Source organism: Periplaneta americana, chromosome 9 (assembly GCF_040183065.1).
Source record: "Periplaneta americana isolate PAMFEO1 chromosome 9, P.americana_PAMFEO1_priV1, whole genome shotgun sequence".
NCBI lineage: Eukaryota > Metazoa > Arthropoda > Insecta > Blattodea > Blattidae > Periplaneta > Periplaneta americana.
This window is the reverse complement of record NC_091125.1, coordinates 19,644,627-19,670,410: the sequence shown is the minus strand read 5'-3', so window position 1 is coordinate 19,670,410 and position 25,784 is coordinate 19,644,627. Positions and strand designations below refer to the sequence as shown.

At 34.9% G+C, this 25,784-nt stretch overlaps 1 protein-coding gene across 3 annotated transcripts in view; it reads left to right on the top strand.

Moving 5' to 3' along the window:
* LOC138705815 (transcription activator GAGA-like) overlaps positions 1-25,784 on the top strand; it is a 334,341-nt gene that overhangs the window by 151,956 nt on the left and 156,601 nt on the right. For all 3 annotated transcript variants that reach the window (XM_069834475.1, XM_069834476.1, XM_069834477.1), the window contains exons 2-3: positions 22,296-23,328; positions 23,690-23,911. In XM_069834475.1, the coding sequence (XP_069690576.1) occupies positions 23,726-23,911 (186 nt within the window). In that variant the 5' untranslated portion in view covers positions 22,296-23,328; positions 23,690-23,725. The remainder of the gene's footprint in view (positions 1-22,295; positions 23,329-23,689; positions 23,912-25,784) is intronic.

Below are 25,784 nucleotides of genomic sequence, written 5' to 3'. Positions count from 1 at the left end.
ATTGTTTCTAGTACCCTCAGAAACTCAAGCTTCGTGACAGTATATACCAGACTGTGGTACAATCATCTCGCTTAAGGAAATGTTATGCCGATGGTTGAGAGCACGCAGTGCAGGCGTTTTGACATCTCTGATTTAGTAACATTTTTGTTATAGGCTAAGTCCCAACTGTTTTTAATAAATAACGTAAGGAATTGCATGATCAAATTTATATCCGAATTCTTAATAATAAATATTAAACAACTTATCCAATCATTATATGCGTCAAAAAATTAATAAACTACAAAAATATACGTATAATAAAATAATGTATGAATAATACTTTCTTATCGAGCATAGGAGGAGATACTCGGACGGAGACATAAAGGGGGTAATGACCCCCTTGATATAGGATACTGTCTCTCTCTCTAGCATTAGGTATGGCGAAAGCATAATTCTGCAAATTGGCATGCAAATCTACGTTTACGTAAACGTTATGGGTGCTATTCATAGACATTTCGCAGCTCGCGCTACGAGCGTGCTAAACTATCCCCGGCTATCGACTGGTTACTTGTACAGGATTCATATCATATCATATCGCTAACACTGGTTTATGAATACGAAAAACGTTAGTTCACTTATCATTCGCCGGAAGCCCGCACTAAGAATGTCTATGAATACGGCCCTATGTTTCTATATATAAGCATTCATTATGCGATTTATCTTTTTACAGTATGGTTAAGAAAGAATAGGAACAAGACAGAAACATTTTATGGAGAAAGTTCATTCAGTTCACTGCATGTGACAGTGAGTTCGCGAGATACCCGTTCTTTTTTTTTTTTAAGTATAGAACAAAGTGAAGTTAAATCATTCATAGTTTTCTGTTCAAGGGCAGGTCTTTCACTGCAAATTCAGTATTCTTCAATCTTCCCTATTATGAAAAACCTGCTAATACTGCGGATAATAGTGTAAGTGATGCTATTATTATAGGTGATGACATTCAACCTACAACTAGTGACCATCCAAGTGATAACAAATGGCGAAGTGGACAAATATGAAACATCCTATAGAATCAGTGATGGCACAGCTTTCTAATTCACACAAGGATCTTAGGATCTTGTTAATAAAAAATCAATCATATTTATTTCATATACGGAATATGTATGATAAGTCTTTCTTGTGTTAAATTTTAACGTACCTTGTTAACATGTTTCGACCTATTTTGAGTCATCTTCAGAACTGGTCGTTGTTGGTGTTGGCGCCTCTTGTTTCCTGTGTGGGTGCGTTCGTAGTGTAGAGTCAAAGAGTGTATGTGTTTTGAAATTGAGTTGTGTGTTGAGAATATCGTTGGGGTGTGTTTTCGTGTGTCTGTATATTTCATATTGTTCTAGTGTGTTGAGTTTCTGGCTTTTTGGTTGGATGTGCAGTATTTCCATGTCTGTGTTGCCACAAAATCAACACACTAGAACAATATGAAATATACAGACACACGAAAACACACCCCAACGATATTCTCAACACACAACTCAATTTCAAAACACATACACTCTTTGACTCTACACTACGAACGCACCCACACAGGAAACAAGAGGCGCCAACACCAACAACGACCAGTTCTGAAGATGACCCAAAATAGGTCGCAACATTTTAACGAGGTACGTTAAAATTTAACACAAGAAAGACTTATCATACATATTACGAAGCGATACAGTGTTGAAAGTTGTGTAATTAAGATGTATATATTTCATATAGTTGACATTTTGCTGTACTTAATGGAACACATGATTTTTTTAAAATTCCACGATTTTCATCCAAAATTTGTGAAATTTAAACTACTGTACATAAACGGCCTACAATACCTTCATCTATACAAAATTTGGTGCCATTAGCGCTAACAATTTTGAAATTATATTTTTTTAATATATTTTATATTGACGTCACTAAAAAAGCTCCTTGCATCAAAGTTTTCAAAATTTTTAATTTTCATATTTGCTCAAAACCTTGGAAATAGTTATGAGAATAAAAATTGATTAGCTTTCTGATCTCATTCTTAATAGAGAGTCACAATACATTTTTAAATTTAATGAATATACCAGTAGGAGCATATTTTAATAAGTTCAATATGAATATGCCCCGAAGGAACTTAATATTAATATTTCAACAAATTAAATTTTATCCAGCATAACACCTCGAACTACTGGAAGAAAGAGATCGTTTGAATCCCGGTGTCAGTTACTTCATAAGGGGGAAGATATAGTCTTCTACGAAGAATATCCAAGAGCCAATTCATATGCTAATTTTAATTAAATATTTTATTTATAAGCTTAATTTTAAGGTTATCTTTTAAGATTTTATTTTATCAATGTTGCTTAATTATTACAATTTATTTTATAAGAATATTCATATTTAATTCATTATATTTGCTATTAATTTCCGGATTCTCGTGATCATCCTTAATTAAGGCCTGACGATTTATTTCTCTATAAATCTCTCTCTTTCTTTATCTATCTATCTATCTATCTATCTATCTATCTATCTATCTATCTATCTATCTATCTATCTATCTATCTATCTATCTATCTATCTATCTATCTATCTATCTATCTATCTATCTATCTATCTATCTATCTATCCATCCATCCATCCATCCATCCATCCATCCATCCATCCATCCATCCATCCATCCATCCATCCATCCATCCATCCATCCATCCATCCATCCATCCATCCATCCATCCATCCATCCATCCATCCATCCATCCATCCATCCATCCATCCATCCATCCATCCATCCATCCATCCATCCATCCATCCATCCATCCATCCATCCATCTATCTCTAATTGATCTCTGTGAGAAGTTTCAGACCAATCTGTCAATAACTGTTGAGCAAGGAGGTTTTTTTTATTGAATAAAGTGCTTAAAGTTTTATAGTCGTGAAAACAACATTAAAAAAATTCTCTCAACTCACTCACGCACCGTATGTATGTTTATATGGTTAGATCATTTAAAACAGTCTCAAATATAATTACGAGCATAAAAATAAAAGAAGTGGATTTTCTTAATTGTTCAGCATTATTCCACCATAGTGTCCCCGTAACTAAGCAATGTATAGGTTTCAGAGGGCATCATGAATGTTTATTTTTTCATTGTGTATGAATAGGTATGTATTATCCACCGCTGTAGAGTAACGGTTAGCATGTCTGACTGTGAAACGAGCAGCCCTGGTTCAAATCTCGGATAGGACAAGTTACTTGAATAAATGAATTTATTCTGTGACTTGACATGATCTACAAATTTCGACTTAACATTAAATCCAAATAAGTCGCAGGCAATTCTAATCGGACAACAACGACTCTTACGCATTTCAAAAACCGCTATTACAAATTCTATAAAATTGAATGAAATTATTATCCCATTCAGTCCCTCTGTTAAATATCTAGGTGTGTACGTGGACGAGGGCCTCAAGTGGAATGTCCAAGTCACACACACACGCAAGACCGTCTCCTCCATCCTTCATTCATTAAATCGCCTGAAAAATGTTCTACTCTTTCAATTAAAAAGAATTCTCATACAAACATTGGTGCTGCCACATTTTGACTATTACGACATTCTACTAACAGATTTAAATTCTAACTTAGCTCAAAGATTGCAGCGCGTTCATAATGCCTGCATACGTTTCATTTGCAACATCCACAAATACGACCACATTACACCTTCCCTTGAAACGCCCCAATGGGTAAGATTACAGGACCGAAGATACAGTGTCTATCGTCCTTATTCGTACATATCTAATTTAAACTAATAAGACAACATTATGTACAAAATAATTATACTCATATACTAATAGTAGTGTACCATGCTTTAAAACCATTTCTTAGAACGTTAATTTACAACCAGTTTTTATTTTAAGCTCTAATTAACAAAAATATTAATAAATACATTAGGCTACTTTGAAAGTAAAACTGTATGTCATTTATATTCTTACACTTGAGTAATTTTGACTTATTCGGGGGTGCCGTGCCTTAATGGTAACAGCGAGTGTGCATTACCGCGTGCTCTAGGGTTTGTTTTGCTTCAGCAGTCAGTTCTGTTCAAAATGGGCAAGTCGAAGGAGCTCAGTGCTGAGCTAAAGAAGACGATAGTTAGACTGGCTCTTAAAGGTTATTCTTTACGGAAAATAGCCAATATAGTAAACAAAAGTCATTCCACGATACAATACGTGGTTAATAAATTCAAATACCTTGGATTTACTGCAAATTAGAAGAGAAAACCAAAAGAAAAAATACTAAATGAGAGGGGGAAAAGGTTTAAAATAAGACAGATAAAATCAAATCCACGGTTAAGTGTGCCGAAACCACGTTCTCTCATGACAAAAACCACAAGGAAGACTGTTAGTGTAACAACGGTGCGACGTGTCCTATATAAATATGGATTTCATGGTAGAAGGATAGAAAAAGGCCCTTTGTAAGTAGAAAAAAAATCGAGCTTTAACAATTAAATTTCCTAAAGTTCATGTAAATTAGGAGCAAGAATTTTGGGACAGTGATGAGACCAAGATTAATCTTTTCGGATCCGATGGTGCCCATAGAGTGTGGAAAAAGAAGAATGAGGCCGATAAAGTGGATAACAATCTTCCCACTGTGAAACATGGAGGTGGCGTCATAATGATTTGGTGCTATAAGTCTTCGAAAGGCGTGAGTAACATCGACTTAATTGATACAATTATGGACAACGTAGTCTATAACAACATCTTGAAAAATAATGTCAAGGAAAGTGCAATAAAATGGATTTGCCGTCTGTCTACATTTTCCAACAAGAGAACGACAGCAAACATACGGCCGAAATGAACAAACACTGGTTGATATGGAACGTCCCGAAACAACTCCATACTCCTCCTCAATCACCCGATCTGAATCCCATCAAGCATTTGTGGTCCAAACTTAAGGAAACATAAAAATACAATTTCGTCCAAAGAACACCTCAAAACTGTTGTGCTGGAAGAATGGCGAAATTTCACTCCGCAGCAATATAAAACGTTGGTAAATTCCATGCGGAGGTGTCAGGCAGTGATCAAAGCCAGAGGATATGCAGCTAGGTATTAGAACGTAATTGTTTGTTATTTATGAGTTATTTAATTTTGTTACTAACTGTACGAATACAAATGACAGGTAGAGAAATGATATATTTTGTTAAATTTCGTTTATTTACGTGTTTATGGTATATATGGAATTCACTTTTTGTTTTATTTGTATTCATAATGCTACTGAACAGAATTTTCAAAGAGAAATGTAATACCTTCATTTCATGTGTCTTTTATCACCAAAGTTGTTACATATTTTCACCTGTACGAATAAGACTGATAGGCACTATAGCCTATATCCATTCACTAATTTCCCTATATCGCATCATCAATACTTCTTCGCCTAACTATCTCTCGGTGCGTTTTAATTTCTTATCCTCTTATCACAGCCTGGGTACTCGTTCTAAAAATGACCCTTTATTATCTATGCCTTGCCATAAAACAGCTCACTATTCTTCCTCTTTAACAGAATCAGCAATTCGTTTCTGGAACTCCCTACCCAGCTCCCTCAGGAACTGTCGAATGATATTGCAATTTAAAAGTGAATTGTTTAAACACGTGACCAGTATTCAGGATTAATTCTCCTTTGTGTGTATATGTGTATATATGTAATTTTCCTCAGTGTTGTATAGTTACAATTTACATTTGAATTTGTTATTCTTGTAATTTGTAATATTGGTTCACCTACCGCTTGCATATTCATTGAGTGTAACTTCTAGCCTTATATTATTTTGTAATTATTATTTAGTATGTTCGCATTATTTTACTCGACTTGTGCTTGTATAACTATATAAATTTTTATCAGTGTTCTTTAAATATTAGTCTGTAAAATTATATCAGCTTCTTTTGTTTCTGGCTAAGTGGAAGAGAAGGCCTGATGGCCTTAACTTCGCCAGAATAAATAAATAGATATTATTATTATTATTATTATTATTATTATTTATTAAATGCCATTGTGATCATTATTCATTACCATAGCTCAAGCATCAAGTTAAGTTCACTGTCCAGCGTGCCGAATTCGTACAATAGCGCTACCGTTCGATGACAAATATATTTCACATAACAGGAGTGGTAAGCATAATAAACCTCAGGCTGCAGTGCAAGCCTTCGGCTCCTTAGGTCTTTGTTATGTGTGTGGGCACATTCGTATTCTCACGATAAGAATACTGTATGTATTTAAGAATTACCTTATTAATTTTATCGTCCTATTGTGCTCACCCTCCTCAACGAAATCCGTATATCTCTGTCTATGTTAGCAAATATTAGGTTATACAAGGTGTCCACATGAAACCTTTACAACTTCAAATGTAAATAACAAATTATTGAGACATGATATCTGGATACGGTTTTCTGCATGTTAATCAGAAACTGTCAACGTTTTTATGGGATTATTTTTTGAATTGTTGAAATGAGTTTTTTGGTTGCAAGTGTTAATTTTGGTCAAATCTGACACTGAAGGAGATGTGGACACCTCAGGAGATGGCACAATGTGTATCCTGATTTATCGAGACATGATCAGATACATAAGTGCAACATCACGTCCGAACCCACTATGGAACAGAACCGCCATCACGGCCAAAAATCCGGGATTGGCACCGAAAATTTATACGCTGGGAGTGTGCTGCGGCAAAAGGACAGTGGGCGGCAAAGCACAAGTGTGGACGAGATTGAACGTGTCCAAGGTGTAATTGTCCCAGAAGGAATCCTTCCTCGGCGTCAATTCTAGCCAACATGTCGACAGCAAATGCTGTGCGGCGTGGACGATTATTTGGCTGAAGAGCTTGCACTAGCTGAACTTTGTATGCGTACACCTCAGATTCTTGTAAAGAACTATGAACAGTCGAATGCGGCAAGTTCAATTCTCTAGCAGCACTGCGAATGGACTTACTAGGGCTTACTGATCGTGTCTCGATAAACCAGGGTACACATTGTGTCATCTCCTGAACTACGCACACCTCTTTCGCTGTCAGATTTCACCAAAATTCACATCTGCAACCAAAAAACGCATTCCAACAATCCAACAAAATTCCCATAAAACTTTGACAGTTTCTGATTAAAATGCAGAAAATCACATCCAGATATCATGTCTCAATACTTTGTTATTTACATCTGAAGTTGTAAAGGTTTCATGTGGACACTCTGTATTACCATAATTTTCTTTGTTACTATTGTTACTATGTATATATTCCCGAACTTGACTAATTTTATTACTATTAATGTCTCATTACAGAAATAGAACATCTACCCGAGACCATGCGAGTATGAAGACACGTAATAGACTTATGGCCGGTTTCACCAACCTTCGTTATCATTATAACGTCTCGTTAAATAATTTAATGATATGTTAGCCAGTTTCTGTGTTTCACCAAGCACCGTTATTGCTAATGCAGCTTTAAACTTGCCGTTAATTTATTAGGACCTAATTCGTCGCGTTAAAACAGTAACGATGCGTTAGAAGTCAACAACATGGCGGACGTATTCGATGCTGAAATTCTTTATTTAGAACTTCAACATAATGGCGAACTTATATGTGGTAATAACACTCGGAATAATAATTTTGTAGTTTTAAGTGATAAAGAATTCCACGAAGTCTATACATTAAGGAAATAAGTAGTAAGAATGATTATAGAAGAAACTGAATAATTATAAGTTAGAATACGGCAGATAGGAATCACCTTAACCACCCACTTAAAACAAAACCTTTTCAACACATTCTTCTCGCTTTAAGATTTCATGTTGCGAGAAGTTTTGTAATAGTAATTGGCGATATGAACGGGGTGTCAAAAGCTGTATTGTATAGATATATGTGAATAAAATATCAGTTATTAACATTAAGACCACAATACATTCATTATTTTTATAATAGGTCCATAGCTAAATTCCCTGTCGTCATTGACACAATAGATTGTATAGGCTTACATGTTCCAATCGTATCTCCTGGAAGTAATATGGCCGAAAGATTCTGCAATAGAAGATCCTATTTTTTTTTAAAAATTTCATATGCAAAGCTCCGCACAGAGAAATTGTTGCGAAACTAGCTCTGAGGTAGTTTCCTTCATACTCCGTTTATACACCTTGCACATATGAACCTGTAACAGGTTGGGTTTCGTTAGTTTAGGTTCCTGTTATGCCTTGCATGTACGATCAACTGCATTTCCACAAAAAAATCCCTTACAAATTCAACGATTTTCACTTCTGTAATCACCAAAACTACCTCAGCGCTAGTTTCACCGAAATTGTAAATCGATGGCCAAGATCAGTACATGATAGCACAACATTACAAAGAAGTAAGAGAAGGATACATTTTGAAATGGGAAGGTTGCAATGAGGTTTACTTTTAGGATACGGTGGATAACCCTTAAAATTTAATGACACCTCTCCTGAATTTTGTCACATAAGCAGGGCAAAATTGTTGTAGGGTACATAAATCTGCATGAAATACAGTGGAAAAGTAGTGTGCAATTTATGGAAGAGGCGATTTCCCGTCCTAAATTTAGGCCTAAGAACAATGCTGTGAATGATTTGCATATAATTGTGGCAGCAATTCTAAAGCTGTCCACCTTATAATTCGCAAAATTCTTCTTAGATTTCTTTAATTAGTTGCAATTTAACTGCTCTACATTCCTCCTATTTACATTCGGAAAATTATTTAATTCTTTTTCATATGTGACCCATATCCCTTCTTTTTTAACGTTATTCCATCTGTCTTTTTGTTTTTAATTACGGTATGACAATATACTGTATTTAGGAAGAATATCAAGAACTTTGAGATATTCTTAAAATTACTGCCTCTTACCCGTTTGGCTATCATTGTTTCCTCGTGCTAAACAAAACAAAGTCAGCCATGATCATTTATGTAACTAATGAAAGTCGCGATTTCGAAACCGTGGTCGTATGAGAAATATAACATGCAAGATACAAGAACGAAATCCCCACGTTAGTAAACACATGTTAATTTTAAAGAAACGAGGCTTGGTGAAACAGTCAATTTTTTAAGATTTCGTTAAAATTAAACAATCCTTTTGTTTGTGCTGATTTAAAGAAGCTTGGTGAAACGGGCCCTTAAAATAATAATATTGTCATATTTTATTTGCTTTGCTGAATACAGAATGAACGAATTTTGCCTATCAATGGATCCTCAGAAGTAATCTATGTCTCATTTAAAACAACGAAATTGAACCCAAAACTGTGAAAGATTACTCTATCTCTTGTCTCAGTAGTGCTGAAGTGCGAAGTGTCCGTAGCTGTGACATGTAACAATGAATATCAAATCCAGTGTTGCCAACATATAAATTGTATCCCCGTCAGCATAACACTGGAAATCCGTCAGAATAACTACAACGTCTTTGGTCAGAATCCGTCAAAATAAAAATAAAAAATAAGACCCAATATATATGCATATATAAGCACATTTTAACACAACTTACTAATCCTGATCAAAATAATAATTCGTCAACATCTAACTTGATTACGAGGAAACAGTGTAAATCATAATTTCCGCCAGAAAATCCGTCATTCGTCAAAGCTATTTTTTCCCCGTCCGCTACGTTGAAATTCCGTCAGTTTTGACGTAAAATTCCCATTCGTAATTGAACTTCGCAGTTGTGAATTGTAGCACCATCTGTGGCGGAGAAGAGAAAGCTTTACGAAGGTATAGCATATAGCTACGTGTCTGCGCGATACTTGAAAAGTTGGTTTGGTTCAACTTTTTATTACATAATGTATATTGTTAATGAGCGGGCGCGCAGTAAACGTTGTGGTTAAGGTATTTTCTGCAAAGCCAGAAGGTCAAGGGTTCTATTCCCTACGCGATCATGATCTAATCCTGCCAACGGCCCTATAGCCCTGGAGTTTACTCATGTCATCCTCTGAAAGAAATGAGTACTAGACAGGAGCGAATCTAGCTACTTGGCGCCTCTAGGCAGAGAAAAATATTTTCACCTCTTATTTCGCCCTATATGCGTCATTTGGATCAACTGAAATAATTGATTCCGCGTCATCATTACTATTTTCACCTCTTATTTCGCTCTATATGCGTCATTTGGATCAACTGGAATAATTGATTCCGCGTCATTATTACTGTTTCTAATGTCGGAAACGCCTGACTGAGATAAACCACACACTCCACTATTTTCGGTACCTACTGTTGGCCACATTATTACACTCTGATGTATCTGGATTCGAACTGGAACAAGGTGGCTGTATTTGTTTTTTTAAATAACACATCTATTTTTGCACTTTTTTTTTCACAATTTCCTCTTTTTTATTGCCTTGTCTTTCGCGAGTTTCCGGTATTGTTTTTAGTCAACTGTCCTAAGACAGGTCTGGACCCCACAGGTGACACCATCAAGGCATCACTCATAAGGCAACTAGACCAGGAGATAATGGGTTGACCAGTTCCTTTCCCTCTCCATTGCATACATAGCTACATATTATACTAATTAGATTTCAGATGCAGTTCTTCCTCTGACACATATCGTCAAGTGAGATGTACTGTCTGATAATAGATGTACCCTGCAGCCAGAACCTTAATCAGAGGTATTTCCGGTATTGAGAACCACTTAGCTTTCTCCAACTGTCACTCATTATAATGAATATGAAAATATAAATCACCTAGGTCAGTGGTATTCACTAGAAATTAGAGAGCCAAAAATGAGAACTAGTAATTTGCCGAGAGCCACAATGCATTTTACTGTACTGAAGCTTAACAAAATACGTGGATTTTTAATTGTTGTATTTAGAACGGTTATTATTATTATTATTATTATTATTATTATTATTATTATTATTATTATTATTATTATTGTTATTATTATTATTATTATTATTATTATTATTATTATTATTATTATTATTTAAATATAAAACAACTAACACATTTTTTTAGTGTTCTTGAAGATTAAAGGCGGACTCTGCTACTCTTCTGCAAAATCATACCAATACGAGCAGGTTGATTTGTTGTTCTATTTCATTTGTAAACTATTTTGAACTTCGAAATTTAACAAATAAAGCTTCACATACAGCTATAAGGTACTCCTTAAAACTTATGCATCTGTAAATGGCTTCGTTTTCGCTACATGATACGATGCTTTTGTAGTCAATTCGTTTTTATGCGCAGTGGCATACATTACTTTCTGTTCAGATATTACAGACATTTTTAATATTTTCAATTTTTCTGTCCTTGATTGGGAATATTTTGGATACTTGTTATCAAAGTTTGAATGTACGCAATTATAATATTCATTGAAATAAAAATATTTATAACTCATTATTATATCAAGACATAATAAGCACATTAGACATGACACAATCTTTTTTAAAGAAAACAAATAGTCTACGTGTCGTTGTTGAATTCCTTTACTAACAGTAATGATGCAGGGTAACCAAAGTTTTCTAGAGTTGCACAATATTATAGAAATTAAAAAATAATTCTCATAAAAGAACAGTAATAGCCTAGATCATATATACCCAGATTGCTCGGCGTTCTAGGCTTTGACGGTAACAACTTTTGTCAGGTTTACTATGCTGTCATCTAGTTGTTACATAAGGAATCACGTCATAAATCATTAAGTTTTATCTTAATTATTTTGTAATAAAATAGATATTAACATACTTTTAAGTATGATAGAAGCCTAAATGTGTACTGTAAATATTTTGTAATAAAATATATATTGCCAGAATTTATGCTGAATGAGAACAAAGAATTGCCTGAATTTTCTGACCCAAACTGGATAAAGGATCTTGCCTTTTTAGTTGACATATTTGAACACCTTAATAATTTAAATTTAAACCTGCAAGGTAAAAACCTTCTAATTTACAATATGGCAGACATAGTTAACAGCTTCAAGTTGAAGCTTTCTCAAATGTCACAACGCAACTTCTTTCACTTTCAGCATATTCAGTCACTGATTGAAACAATTGATACAGACAAATATTGCAGTATATTGGAAGATCTTACAATGGACTTCGACAGATGATTTCAGGACTTGGAAATAATTAAACCTAAACTAGAACTTTTCTATCGATCTCTTGCTGCAAACATAGCAACTGTACATCAAGAATTGCAGCTAGAAATAATTGATATTGGGAATACAACGTTATTAAAACATACTTATAGTAATCAGGACCTCCTTATCTTTTACAAATGTTTGAGACCTGAACTGTATCCTATGGTCCGTAAATTTTCAGCTCAAATTATGACAATTTTCGGTAGCACATATGCATGTGAACAATTTCTTTCATTGATGAAGCTAACGAAGCAAAGACCGAGGGTCATATTATCTGATAACAGTATGCGTGCTACGCTTCGACTTGCTAGTTCAAATAACATAGTACTAAACATTACAAGGCTGGTACCGGACAGAAATCGTAGGAACGATTCTGGTAAAACTTCATTTTGAAATGCTAATTTTCCCCATTTTCGCTATTACAGAAGATAGTAATTGTAATAACCAAGAATATTCAGAAATCATTATGTTATGCTATTTTTAAGTTACTAAATCAGTATTAGGTTATAATAGGCTACAAAACTAACCTTCGCTGACTATTGTAAAGCATATATAAATTATTCAGCTATCAGATAATTGCATTTAATAAAAATATATAAACAAATGTGTAACGAATTATTACATCTGGACACCAGATCATTTTCACTTTGTCCGCCCCTGCGTCTTGCTCATTTCTGTGTTTACGGAATTCCACTCCAGCACGTAAGTACGCGAAGGAATCGAATGTCGTTTATCGCTCTTTCTTTGACATCACTGCCCTATGCAAAGAGATATTTCAATAATTTACAATGCTTGCAAGCAGTACAGTGGACAGGGAACTTAGCTTCACCAAAACGTATTGTATTAATGAACGCACATATTTATGTGATTTTAAATATACATCTTTTGGGCACTTTAGTTCCAAATTTCTTAAAAAAAAATAAACATTTATCTTAAAAACATTAATTTCCAATAAATTCGTGCTAAAAACAAAATTTTCGAGTATACACAAAATTCTGCGTTTTTCTCAAGTTTAAACTTCAGATATTTTTACCAGGCAGGGCTTGAGGCTATTGTTACAGTGGATGAATATTCTGACGTATACGTCAGAAAAAACAACTGCGGGCAACCTAATAGCAGCGATTACAGTGCGTGCGCATTCTTCGCCAGTTGCCGCAGTGCGTCAGAACCAGTTTGCCGTTCAAACTATAGTTTAATTTTCATCCGAATTCGTTAGAACTGCTGCAATGATTGTTGAAAGTTTGATCAGTTTCGTGTTTGAAAATAGGAGTCTGTGGGACATGAAGAAAAAAACGCGCCATAATCCTGATATTTCTCGTAAGAAGTGAGAGAAAATTAGCAAATGCATGTATTTACATTTTACATCATGTTTATACAATGTCACAAAAAATAATTATTGCTTCTATCTTGGATCACTATTAACGAAATAATAAAGTTTATTTCGTTAATAATTATATGTTGAATAATAATTCATTTTGGTAAAAAGCCTAGTGAATTTGAGCAATGTCATTTCATATCAGTCGTTCTTAAATCAATTTGAGTGCACTGAAAGGTATATTAACGGGTATTTCTAGCTAATGAATTCTAAACATTACTCTGTAATTTGTTAATAACGGAGAAAAATTCGCTCCGGCGTCGGGGATCGAACCCAGGACTCCCAGTTCTTCGCACTGGGTGCTCTACCACTGAACTATGCCGAAGCTCAAGTCACAGCACCGAATCGAATATTTCTCCTTTGGTTTTTCCCTTTTTTGGCGTCCTGGGTTCGATCTCCGGCGCTGGAGCGCATTTTTCTCCGTCATGAACAATAATAACCACAACAGAGAATTGTTTACATAAATTGTTCTGTGAGCTAACCTAAACGTTACCAACTCAAGTCTAATCAATAAAATGTATCTTAATAAATATTGTAATATATTAAGTGCTCGTGTATTGTGTAAGTCTATATTAACACTAATTAATCATTACAAAACTTCATTTGGAACGTATTTGAGCTTGTGCATAAAATTGTAGTGTCAAATTCTGATAAGCTTAACTTGCGAACCTGGAAGTGAACATAAAACTACACCGTAGAAGTAACGCGGTTTCGTCAAAGTGTTTACAAGAAATGGGATACATGACGTCCATTTAAATAGCTCAGTTGGTATAGCGGCTGGCTACGGACTGGAAGGTCCGGGGTTCGATCCCAGGTGGTGATAGGATTTTTTCTCGTTGCCAAACTTTCAGAACGGCTCCGAGGTTCACTCAGCCTCCTATAAAATTGAGTACCGGGTCTTTCCCGGGCTAAAAGGCGGTCAGAGCGTGGTGCCGACCACACCACCTCATTCTAGTGCCGAGGTCATGGAAAGCATGGGGCGCTACCTCCGTGCCTTCATAGCATGTTACAGGGGGTACCTTTACCTTACCTTACCTTTCATCAATAGGACTGATAAAATAATGTGTGTATACAGGGTCGGGTTTACTTTTATTAGCGATAAACGCAAAATGTGACGAGATACAACAAGAAGTACTAGGGCATTCGATAAGTAATTGCAACAATGCTGTACATCAGTGCTCTTGTTAGCGGTGACGATTGAAATCTTGTACTACGTAATAGAGCAGCGATTGTTTCGATTTGCAATATTGAAAGTCTCGAAGTAGCCATATTTTGTAAATACAGTTTCCGATTTGTAGTAAACAATACAGTCCTAAAGGTACGAACAAAGGTGCTTCATAGTTGCAAAAGAAAAACATCCAATTCAGTGCTTTAGGGCATTACAAGAAGTCTGTGGGAGAGAAGTCCTAAAGTTGCCTCGTTTAATTATTAGGCAGCGGCATTCCTTTTAAGATTTGTAGGTCTTTATTGCATGCACCGATAATAAAATGAAAATGCGACGTTGTCACGTCTTGTTTGTTACTGCTATATATTAATATAACATGGATATGGGCTAGGCTTAATTGCTCAAAGCATGAGTTAATTTGAAGATTATTTATATTATTTAGATTATTTATTTTAAATTAATTATTTAAAGAAATAATTAAATGTTTCTCCATAAGGAAAACCGGAAAGTTTGACTTTTTGTAATAATTCTTTTATTGTTAAGGATTGGCCCTTATTGTAAGAACTATATATTTCACGGCGAATGTAATCACACGTAAAACCATCTACTCTATTAAATTTTGTGACTTTGTGTCCACGCTTTTTAGGTGACTTAGGTCCCTTTTTTACAATTTTACTTACAGTATTTCTATTTAATTTAAGAATTTTAGATGTCTCCGAAATTTTTCCTTGACCTAAATTGTTTTTCAGAACATACGTGTGAGCATTGCACACAAACGTTTGACACTGCTTACATAATTTTGGTCTAGCTTTTGAATTTGAATTGTTATTTAACTCTGATATATTATTATTATTATTATTATTATTATTATTATTATTATTATTATTATTATTATTTTTATTATTATTATTATTATTATTATTATTATTATTACCATCGTCGTTATTGACGTTCATGGATATCGGTTCCGACACTTCACTCGCTTCCCACGGCCTCCACATTTTTATTATACACTGAACTGTAATATAATTAATTTTCACTGTGAACTAGAACAAGACACACTGCTAAAATTTTCAACTCCGCGTGGAGTATTGGAGCGGCCTTCAAAAGACTTGGCGACGACAATGGAGCGGCCTTCAAAAGACTTGACGACGACAATGGACAGCGACATAATTAAAATTATTGAAACTACAAAGCTTCCGTCCTCTTTGACACCGCTAGCCTACTAATTGAATGTGGCTACTTTACCATACTGAACTATTACAAGTTGAGTAGAAGCGAAGCATTCGCTTTCAATCAAGAGTTGACATCCAAAAAGCTTGAGAATGATAAGTGAGAGAGATATCCAGATAAAATGCTGCTGCAGATGGAGTCGGCGTCTTCCAAGAATTTGGCAAGGTATTATTGACATGGCAGGAGACTATTATTTGAAGTATGTAATGTCAAAAGTAACCTAAAAAAATTAGTGTGAAACAGTAACTATGTTGACATTTCTTTACGAATGCCTTAGTATGCAAGTTTTATCATAGCTGAGGCTGATTTATGACAGTAAATTTGTTGCGAATTTTCGCGAAAAATGGCTGTTCCTACGAAAAGTCTTCATCTCTTGATTAAAAACGAAAAAAGATACTTTTTAAAATACTATTAAAGTAAAATATATTAGTTTTGAAAATATTAGTTGTAAAAGACTAGAGAGGCAAATTATTTGGGAATTTTATTATTCTCTTTAGCGATTCGTAATATTATTGATGACTGGATTTTGTATAAAACTGAGTTAAGTAATAATAAGACTGATTTATAAAGAGTATTATTATTATTATTATTATTATTATTATTATTATTATTATTATTATTATTATTATTATTATTATTATTATTATTATTGTCATTATTATTATTAGCAGCAGCAGCGGCTTTATGTCGCCATGAATGTTTCAAATACAATGCAATGTATAAAATTATTGCAATTTGAGATTGTGTATAAGTGTAAAACAAAAAATCACGAAATTTTCACGATATTAGTGATCCTAGTGGTTAGAAACTATCTATGGATACATATTTACTACGTATTGAGCTCCGTGACTGTATATATTAGACTGTGGTATTACTTTAATTTTACTGGTTATTCAACAATTATTTAGCGTAGACGAAATTTATGATAGCGAGTTGGTATTTGGCGAGATGAACCTGAGGATTTGGCATATGAAGAGTCCACTGCAAAAAGAGGGAATGCCGTAAATTTGTGAAAAATGAGATGAAGATTCAGTACTATAGATCAAAGGGAGTAGAATGTGATAATTCCATATCTATATCGTGTTGACGAATTGGTATATCACACAAGAGTGGGAATGTCAAAGTTTAAATTGCATTTCCTGCAAAATGCAATACATTCGACATTCTCCCTTTTGCAGTAGACTCTTCAATTATGATTACATTATATTCATTTTTCTATCGGGGAAAACCTCGGAAAAATCCAACCAGGTAATCAACAAACCGCAATCGAACCGTGACGTTCGAGCGCAGTTCCGAATCATCAGGCAAACGCACTACTTCATTAACTATGCCGGTGACCTAAAAATTACTTTCCAGTCATTTATGTATGTACAGTTTCCCTGGAAAAGGATGAGACGATTGAATATTCCTAAATCTCAGATGTAAGACACTGCGCATGATCGGAGACCAGAGCACTGATACACAAGATAACGAATATTGAGTTACTTAAATGCAGGCTATTTAGTTTGTTACTAGCATCGTTCCGAAATTCACTTCAAATACTGCAAAAAATATGATAATATTACGTAAATAAAATATAAATATATACGCAAATCGTGTAGTTAAATCGACAATGGACCTTTATGACTAGATCGACACTCCGCACAGAAAGGAAAACGTTCGTGTCGTTTCAATAGCTCAAACGCTTAAACTCCTGCCTGTTGTGTAGAAGAGAGCGAGTTCGATTCTTAGTCTACTGTACATCAACGATTTTTTCTTTGTCTAAATAATGTTGAAATAGCTAAGTAACGTTGAAATAGAGTTTTACAAAGTCCTGAGATTAAGTGTTAATGATCACAGACAATACAAAATTACAAGTTATAATATTATAAACGTTAATCTAGTGAATGCATTTATATACACACACATACACAATGTAAATGCATATATATTAAAACTAACAATTGAAATGAAATTAAAAAAATATTCCTAAGCCACACAGACAAACTTTTACGAAGGTTTAGAGTCCTTAGGCTATGTCATTTGCGGACACACATACTTACGACATGGGACTCAAGGATTGGCAAACGGGACGCTGGAAGACAGAAGACAAGATGGGCAGACGAACTTAGAGCAAGATTCGGCCATCTATGGTCATGAACAGCGAAAGACCGACAACAATGGAAACTAATCACAAAGTGACTTGCAACCTAAACAGTGACTAGTGAACAGTGGACCCTTCAGCTATGACATTAAAAAAGTGACCATCATTCCCGGAGTGGCTAACCGGGAACTGTTTGACAAGCCACCCTGCATAGTCAGGAGGCCCTTGCCCTTCATGGGATTTCGTGGCTAATTCTAATTCTAATTCTAAATATTACAATATTTTATTAGTAGCTTTCCAATATGTGTAAGAAATGCTCGCGCACAAAACACTTTTTGTTAAAAGTGTGGCTTTGGATTATTTCATTCTCACCCCTTCAGTTGAGTTTAACTATTTTATCTACGTGTTTCCAATAGTGTTTAATTTAATGTGCATTCAATTTTATTCATGTTATGATTGAATGAAAAAGCAATGTTGCAGTTATTGACTAATTACATATATTAATACTAATTATAAAATGCAACTGTTAAGTAGCCAATTGCAGTATCTTTTGCAAAATCTTTAATGTTTAAGTTGTCAATAATATTTCTGTACCATATACTATAAGACGTTAAAAGAATTTGCAATAGATTTGGAATCCTCTACTTTATAATCACTTGTTTTAATGAAAACATATTTTCTTTCTTAGAATATCTACAAGTTTAACTTTAATAATATTCCGAATAGCTTTAATTGCATTATCTGAATTTTATACTTTTCTATTCAAATGTATTCTATTTCCCTCTTTCATAATTTTTGATGAATTACACTGTACTTCTTGTAATATTTAAGAACATGAGGATCATTACATTGCAGCTCATTACATAGAGATTCTTCTTTTTAATACATGAGGTTTTTAAGTCCCTGCGTTATCTACATTTTTTTACTTTTGAATTTTTTCACAACATTGAGTGGAGAACATTCACTGAAGTGATTCTGAAATTAAGTGAAAGATACAATACATTTACTCTTAATATCAGTAGTGCCAGTATCATATACGTTTTTCCAAGATTCATTTTGTAGACATAAATGTAAATAATCACTAGATACAGCATTTACGACCATTTTTTAGTTTTTAAATTAATATTTTGAAATTGTTCAGTGACATTGGAAACACTTAGGATTTGTTTATCATGTTCAGGCAAGCCATTGATTATAGATTTTGTCGAATAGGAATTCAGTCTAATTCTGTGTACAAAACTTTTATCAATGGCTGTGCTACTTCAGCTTCTATGCTGTGGGAAAATTACACTACGACTAAGGTTGTCAGTTTCAAGGAGTGAATTTAATTTACTTTTACGGAAAAGTTCCGAGAGATAATCTATGTTTATGTCACTACAGAATAGCCACCTATGCCCACCGACGCCCTCGAAATCGAGACGAATTGTGGAATCAAGTTGTCGACACCTGGGAAGATCTCGCCGGGGATCAGAACCTATTCCACAATCTCGTGACATCCATGCCGGATTGACTTAGAGCTGTAATAGAAGCTGATGGCATGTGAACAAGATTTTAAGTTAACAGGTCTCATTTTGTTTCTTATGATTGTTGTTTGAGGAAGAATACTTTTAACTTCCAAGTAAGATTTTTTTTTACGAGGTTCAGCCCACTTGTAAGACCCAGAAATTGGGCATAAATTATTCCATATTTTTCGACAAATTAGACAGTCGAGAAACTCTGAAGAAATTAATTACACCTCAATAAAAAAAAGTTTTACCTGGGATCGAACACGAGACGTTTCGGTTATATAGTGGAACCGACACGCTACTATGTGAGCTACCGAGACAAGACAATGATAGCAGCAGTCCAGAATGTAGATCCCATAGCAGGCGTTTGCCATTCGGTACACAGAAGCAATGATATTTTGTGACTCGAGCTATGTTGTGAAATCGTGGCCTTAAATGGCTATCTTCTTCGTGATTCTTATTCTGGTCCTTGTCCTTGTTGTGGTCCTTGTAACAATTCTTGTTGTATATGTCATGGTATTTATTGTTACGTCGATATCGAGTGAACCGCGCTGTAGAACTTTAACTTCCGACGACCAAGAGTCGTCTCATTCCTTTTAAGGGTAACTGTACCTATGTTTAAAAGTGAAAATATTCTTCCATCGTTTTGCTTTTCATATGCATCAACATCAATAGTTATGAATTTGTAGACCTAACTTGCATCAGCTATAGTCTAGGCCTACTTTGCAATACAATGGAAAATATTGTTTGTAATAATCATAATAACGTATACAGATCTTGAATTCTGTCGACACTTTTTTCACGTTTTTACCATATGCATATATAGAAATATTAATGCCGCATTGGCTCAATTGTCTGGAAAAATAATTATTCAGTCATTCATTCATAGTGTTCTGCCCAAGGGCAGGTCTTTCACTGCAAACCCAGCATTCTCCAGTCTTTCCTATTTCCTGCCTTCCTCTTTGTCTCCGCATATGAGCCATATATCTTACTGTCGCCTATCATCTGATATCTTCTTCTGCCCCGTACTCTTCTCCCGTTCACCATTCCTTCCAGTGCATCCTTCAGAAGACAGTTTCTTCTCAACCAGAGACCCAGCCAATTTCTTTTCCTCTTTCTGGTCACTTTCAGCATCAAATAATTATAAAGATAGTGAAATATATATTATATAAAACTTTTAAAAGTGAAAAAAAAAAAAAAAAAAAAAAAAAAAAATGGTTCCTTTCACTCTAAGTGATATTGACAATTATTCATATTAAATATGAGAAGGTCTACTTTTCCAATTACTTTCACATTTATGTCTTTAAAATGCCGAAAAGGCTGTTGATCATGTATGTCGATACCCGAAACATTTTGAGAACTAATTCAAATGCACAACTAATCATTTTCATTGTAACACATTTTTCTTTTCGACTGTGTACATGGGGTAGACCTATGTTCTAATTATACAGTTCTGAAGCGCTTGTGGAAAGCCTCTGTTTCTTGTTGCTTGCTTCAACTTTTAATTCATTTAGAGTCTCGTTCTGAATCTGAAAATTACTGTTTGCTCATTTGTGTTTAATTTACTAAGTAGTGTTTTTCCATTTATTTGAAATGACATGTTTATCGATTGTGATAATATTGCATGTTTTGATACATTTATTTACCAAAGTCTTGTTTTACTGTATATCCTTATTCTTTTTCTCTTCAACATCGCGCATGCCTTAATTGAATGTTGAAAGATTGATATTTTTTTGTTGCTTCAGTCGTGTTGTTTCTCGTTATCTTTAAAAATGTATTGCTTATTATTATAACTCGTGGTCTGATTAGTGTAGTATGTAATTAGTCAGCAATATGCAATTGAGGGGGAAAGGAATTGGCTACTCGACCCCATTATTTCCTGGTTTAGTTACCTCATGAGTGATGTCTTATTGGCAGTGGCGAAGCTTTTAAGAGAATTTTGAGGCTTAGCTTACCCAAAAAAATTGAGTTATTGAACCTAGTAACAGTAGGCCTACAAGTTCGTAATAACGATGTATCGTAAAACTTGGTTTCACTCCAATCCTTCCATATATCAAGTTCACTTTTGGCAGTCATTTCAAGATGCGGAATTTAGTGTGAGGCTTGTGGTAGAAGCCTCTAAAGCTATGACTACGACCTTGTAAGCTTGAGGGGGGACCGGGGAGGAGGTATCGATTCGCTACATATCCGTATGAAACGAGGCTAGCCTTACGTGTGTCTTACATATTATTTTTATGTAAAATGGCTCATAATGAGAGAATATTGAGGTCATTATTTGTAGAATTAAGAGAGAAACAGTTTTCAAGTTGGACGTATGAAACAAAATATGCATACAAAGATAGGAGATCGATACCACATTTACAATACAAATTAAAATAGCAGATGGAAGAAGAGAAAATAGAGTTTTTCAATTGTCATGGTATAAGAAATATCTTTGGGTAACAGGGTGCTCTGAGACACATAAGTTATATTGTTATACCACGGCCGTGGTTATACCTGTATTCTATTTGGGGGTGAAAATGAGTGGTCATCATCTTGTGGGGTCTGTGTCACAAAAAAAAATTATAGAAAGCCGAGAAACATCGGCTGTATAAAAATATATAAATTAATCACATTTTTTCAGTCTACTTCTACAGCATATAATATACCTTAGCTTTGCCACTATTTCTTTGTGTCACTAATGAGGTTCAGATCTGTCTTCGGACAGTTGACTAAAGAAATGAACAGTAAGCCTACCTAAAGAATGAGCAAATAACATAATATAAGAAAGTAATTTTTATTTTAAGTTATAAACACTGAATGTGTATTTTAATGTTGCTAATAATGCAATGACTGCTATTGAAATAAAATATGTTTGTTCTTTTTATAGTTTTGGAGTCCCGCGGAAACTCAATGGAGACTGGTGGCGCTTCGGGTGGTGACGTAGAGTCTCTGCCAAGTTATACAATTGTATCAGGACTACCAACGTATGATGAAGCACTCGAACAACTGCGACAAGTGCAAGAACTACAAACAGACAACAAATTGGCAGAAGTTCAAGCGCAAAGTACACAAAGTAATGCTATCAGCAGTGACAATAATCGACAGCAGCATTCTTTATCGAAATTATCAGTCGTGGAATTTCTACAACAATATAAATCATATCCACAACAATAATTTAACATATTTTCGATTTCGAAAGAACCACGATGGCACTTGTCACAGTGCCTATTGTATTAATTTACCGTGTTCATTAGTAAAATTTAGTTGTACTAATCAAAATGTATTTTTCAGTTTCCATTATTGAAATTGAAACTCGAGGTAATTACTATTAAACGCTAGTGAAGAAGCTTTATTATTGTTTCCTAAAGACTAAATAATGTGTGAAATTCGATGTACCTGCCTTGAAATATTGGAAGTTGTATGTTTAAATTGTAGAATATAGTATAAAGTGCTCTTATTTTCCTGTGTTTAAATCAGCGAAAGTAATGAATGAGAATATACATGTAATATATCCGAACTGATTTTGAATAGGGAACTTTTGTTATAGTATTGGTAGCATGTACAGTTGTGATTGTTTTGTGTTTGGTAGCGAAACCGAGCGCAAACCAGCGGATCCGGTTGCAAGAAACTTTCAGGTTATCGTCATTTCTGTTATGATATTTATTGTACTCGTTTTAATTGGTTAATTGGATTGAGTAAAGTAAGTTTTCTGTTCTGTGCTGAAGTTTGTAAATAAAGTATAATGTACAATTATAATCACCATATATATACATTTTAATTTTAACCTAATTGACAGATGGTTAGTTCGTGAGTGAAAGTGAATTGAACAAAACTTTGTTTTATCTTGGGATGTTTACTTTTTGAAAAACCAGAACGGAAAGAATAGAGAAGAGTGATATAAGGGTATAAGGCTTCGAAAGGTGAGTAAGTAACATAATGTGTAGTCAATTTCAATTGTTATCTCCAGAAGTAGCCTATAGGTAAGACTTTGTTGAAAAAGAAATGAGAAATTAGGCCTATATCATTATGATATTAATTCGATAATTTTCAAGGAAAGGTTGCTATTCCTTCATCTAATCTAAAGCAAGAGGCTTGTATAGAGAGGTGATGGTGTAGAACAAGTGAAAGTGGAGGAACAGCTGCATTTCGTTGGAAATAACCTCTAATTCAGTGTGGGTTTATATACCGGTATATGTAAAATATGTACATCATTTAGCCTATTTTGTTCAAGAAATTTTACGAAATTCAGATCCATAAGTGATATAAATACCTTTTGTACAGTGGAATTAATTCTGCGTTCGTGATCACAAGCAAGAAATGGGCAGTAATCAGCTGTACAGTTTGACGTGGGGCGAATTTGGAACTTCCTTGGTTTCTGCTGTTCAGTTACTACGCTGCCACGGTGATCTAGTTGATGTCACTTTGGCAGCTGGAGGACGTAGCTTTCCAGCTCATAAAATAGTATTATGTGCTGCAAGCCCCTTCCTACTTAATCTTTTAAAGGTAAGGTTTAACATATTATATCGAGTTAGTGTGTGTTGTTAATCAAAATGTACTGTAACGTTACCGATATTCATTAATATGGTAAGTTACTCTTGCACACTGCTATGTTTGTAAATTATTTTAGGGCTATTGGAATTTTATGATTTAGGCATACACACTGTCAACAATTTATCTTAAAATACAAAAAAGAGCAGATTTGTCTGTGTTTGTCGAATGCGCTTCATCACGCTTACGAAAAGACACTTTTCGTTTCCAACAATTTATTTTGTGTGCACAAGGTTGAAATTTTGGAGAAGAGGGGAAGGAGGTAACCATATTCTGAAATTTATTCGGAATTTCTCTTATTGGTAATTCTACAGAAGAACTAGACCAAAGGATGCACCATTTTTTTCTTTAACAATTGCGGGGCGCGCTTCCGTACAGGGGCAGCAGCATTTCTCTAAGGGCAGGGCCCAGTTTAGTTGTGTATGTATTAATCGAAAAAAAATGTCATATAAACATGCGTCCTATTCTCAATATTTTCTAGCCCCTAATTTTCGATTAATACACACACATACCTAAAACTAAAATGGGCTCTAACTTTAGAGAAATGCTGCTGCCCCTGTATGGAAGTGCCCCACCCCCCAATACTTTCCATAGAATAACCTAAAACTATTCACGTGCTGTACATAGTAATGAATGGATGTATCACCTCCATAACGGCACATGCTGATGAGACATGTAATTTAAATACCATTGTTGGAGATCCAAGTGCCAATTTCTGAACAGTGGGTGCTTGGTGACCTGGACTGCACAAGTAAGAAACTATTTTTAGTGCTAATGGAGGTGTAAATTTCTGCACATTTTTAGTTTCACTGGCGATGGATATTATTGTCGATGGAGCTTGTATTTCGTCATAATTAACAGTCGTATTTTGCACTTAAATGGTGATTCACTCGTTCATGACAGCTGATGTGGACACTATGACAGCGTACATCCATTCATTAATTTGTACAACAGGTGAATATTCCTAGGTTATTCTGTGGAAAGTATTTTGAGTGCTGAAAAGTAAAACAACATGTATCGAATATGAATGAGGTTTCGCCCACCTCATTGCATATTACATGACTAGTGTGAACTAGTCAGTTTGTTTTATTACCATTAAGTACGAGAAAAATTCGTACCGGCACCGGGAATCGAACCCAGGACCTCTCAGCTGTGCGCGCTGAGTGCTCTTAACCAACTGAGCCATGCCGGGACACGATCCACGACGCCGGCCGAACTCCTCTCGTAGTATTATGTTACGGTCTTACTACCTGCATTTAAGACGATACAAGTCATATATATACAAGAGCGCATATTATATGACTTTATGGCCATATTCAACAACAGTTTCTGAAAACTGTTAACATTATATATGTATCGAATATGAATGAGGTCTTACCCACCTCATTGCATATTACATGACTAGTGTGAACTAGTCTGTTTTATTACCATTAAGTACGAGAACAATTCGCCGTGGATCGTGTCCTGGCATGGCTCAGTTGGTTAAGAGCACTCAGCGCACACATCTGAGAGGTCCTGGGTTCGATTCCCGGTGCCAGTACGAATTTTTCTCATATATATATATGACGTGTATCGTCTTAAATGCAGGTAGTAAGGCCGTAACATAATACTATGAGAGGAGTTCGGCCGGCATCGTGGATCGTGTCCCGGCATGGCTCAGTTGGTTAAGAGCACTCAGCGCGCACAGCTGAGAGGTCCTGGGTTCGATTCCTGGTGCCGGTACGAATTTTTCTCGTACTTAATGGTAATAAAACAACATGCTTAATACTCTAGTCTTACTATTCGTAGGGTACGCAATTGTTGAAGAAAAAGTGATGCGTCCTTTGGT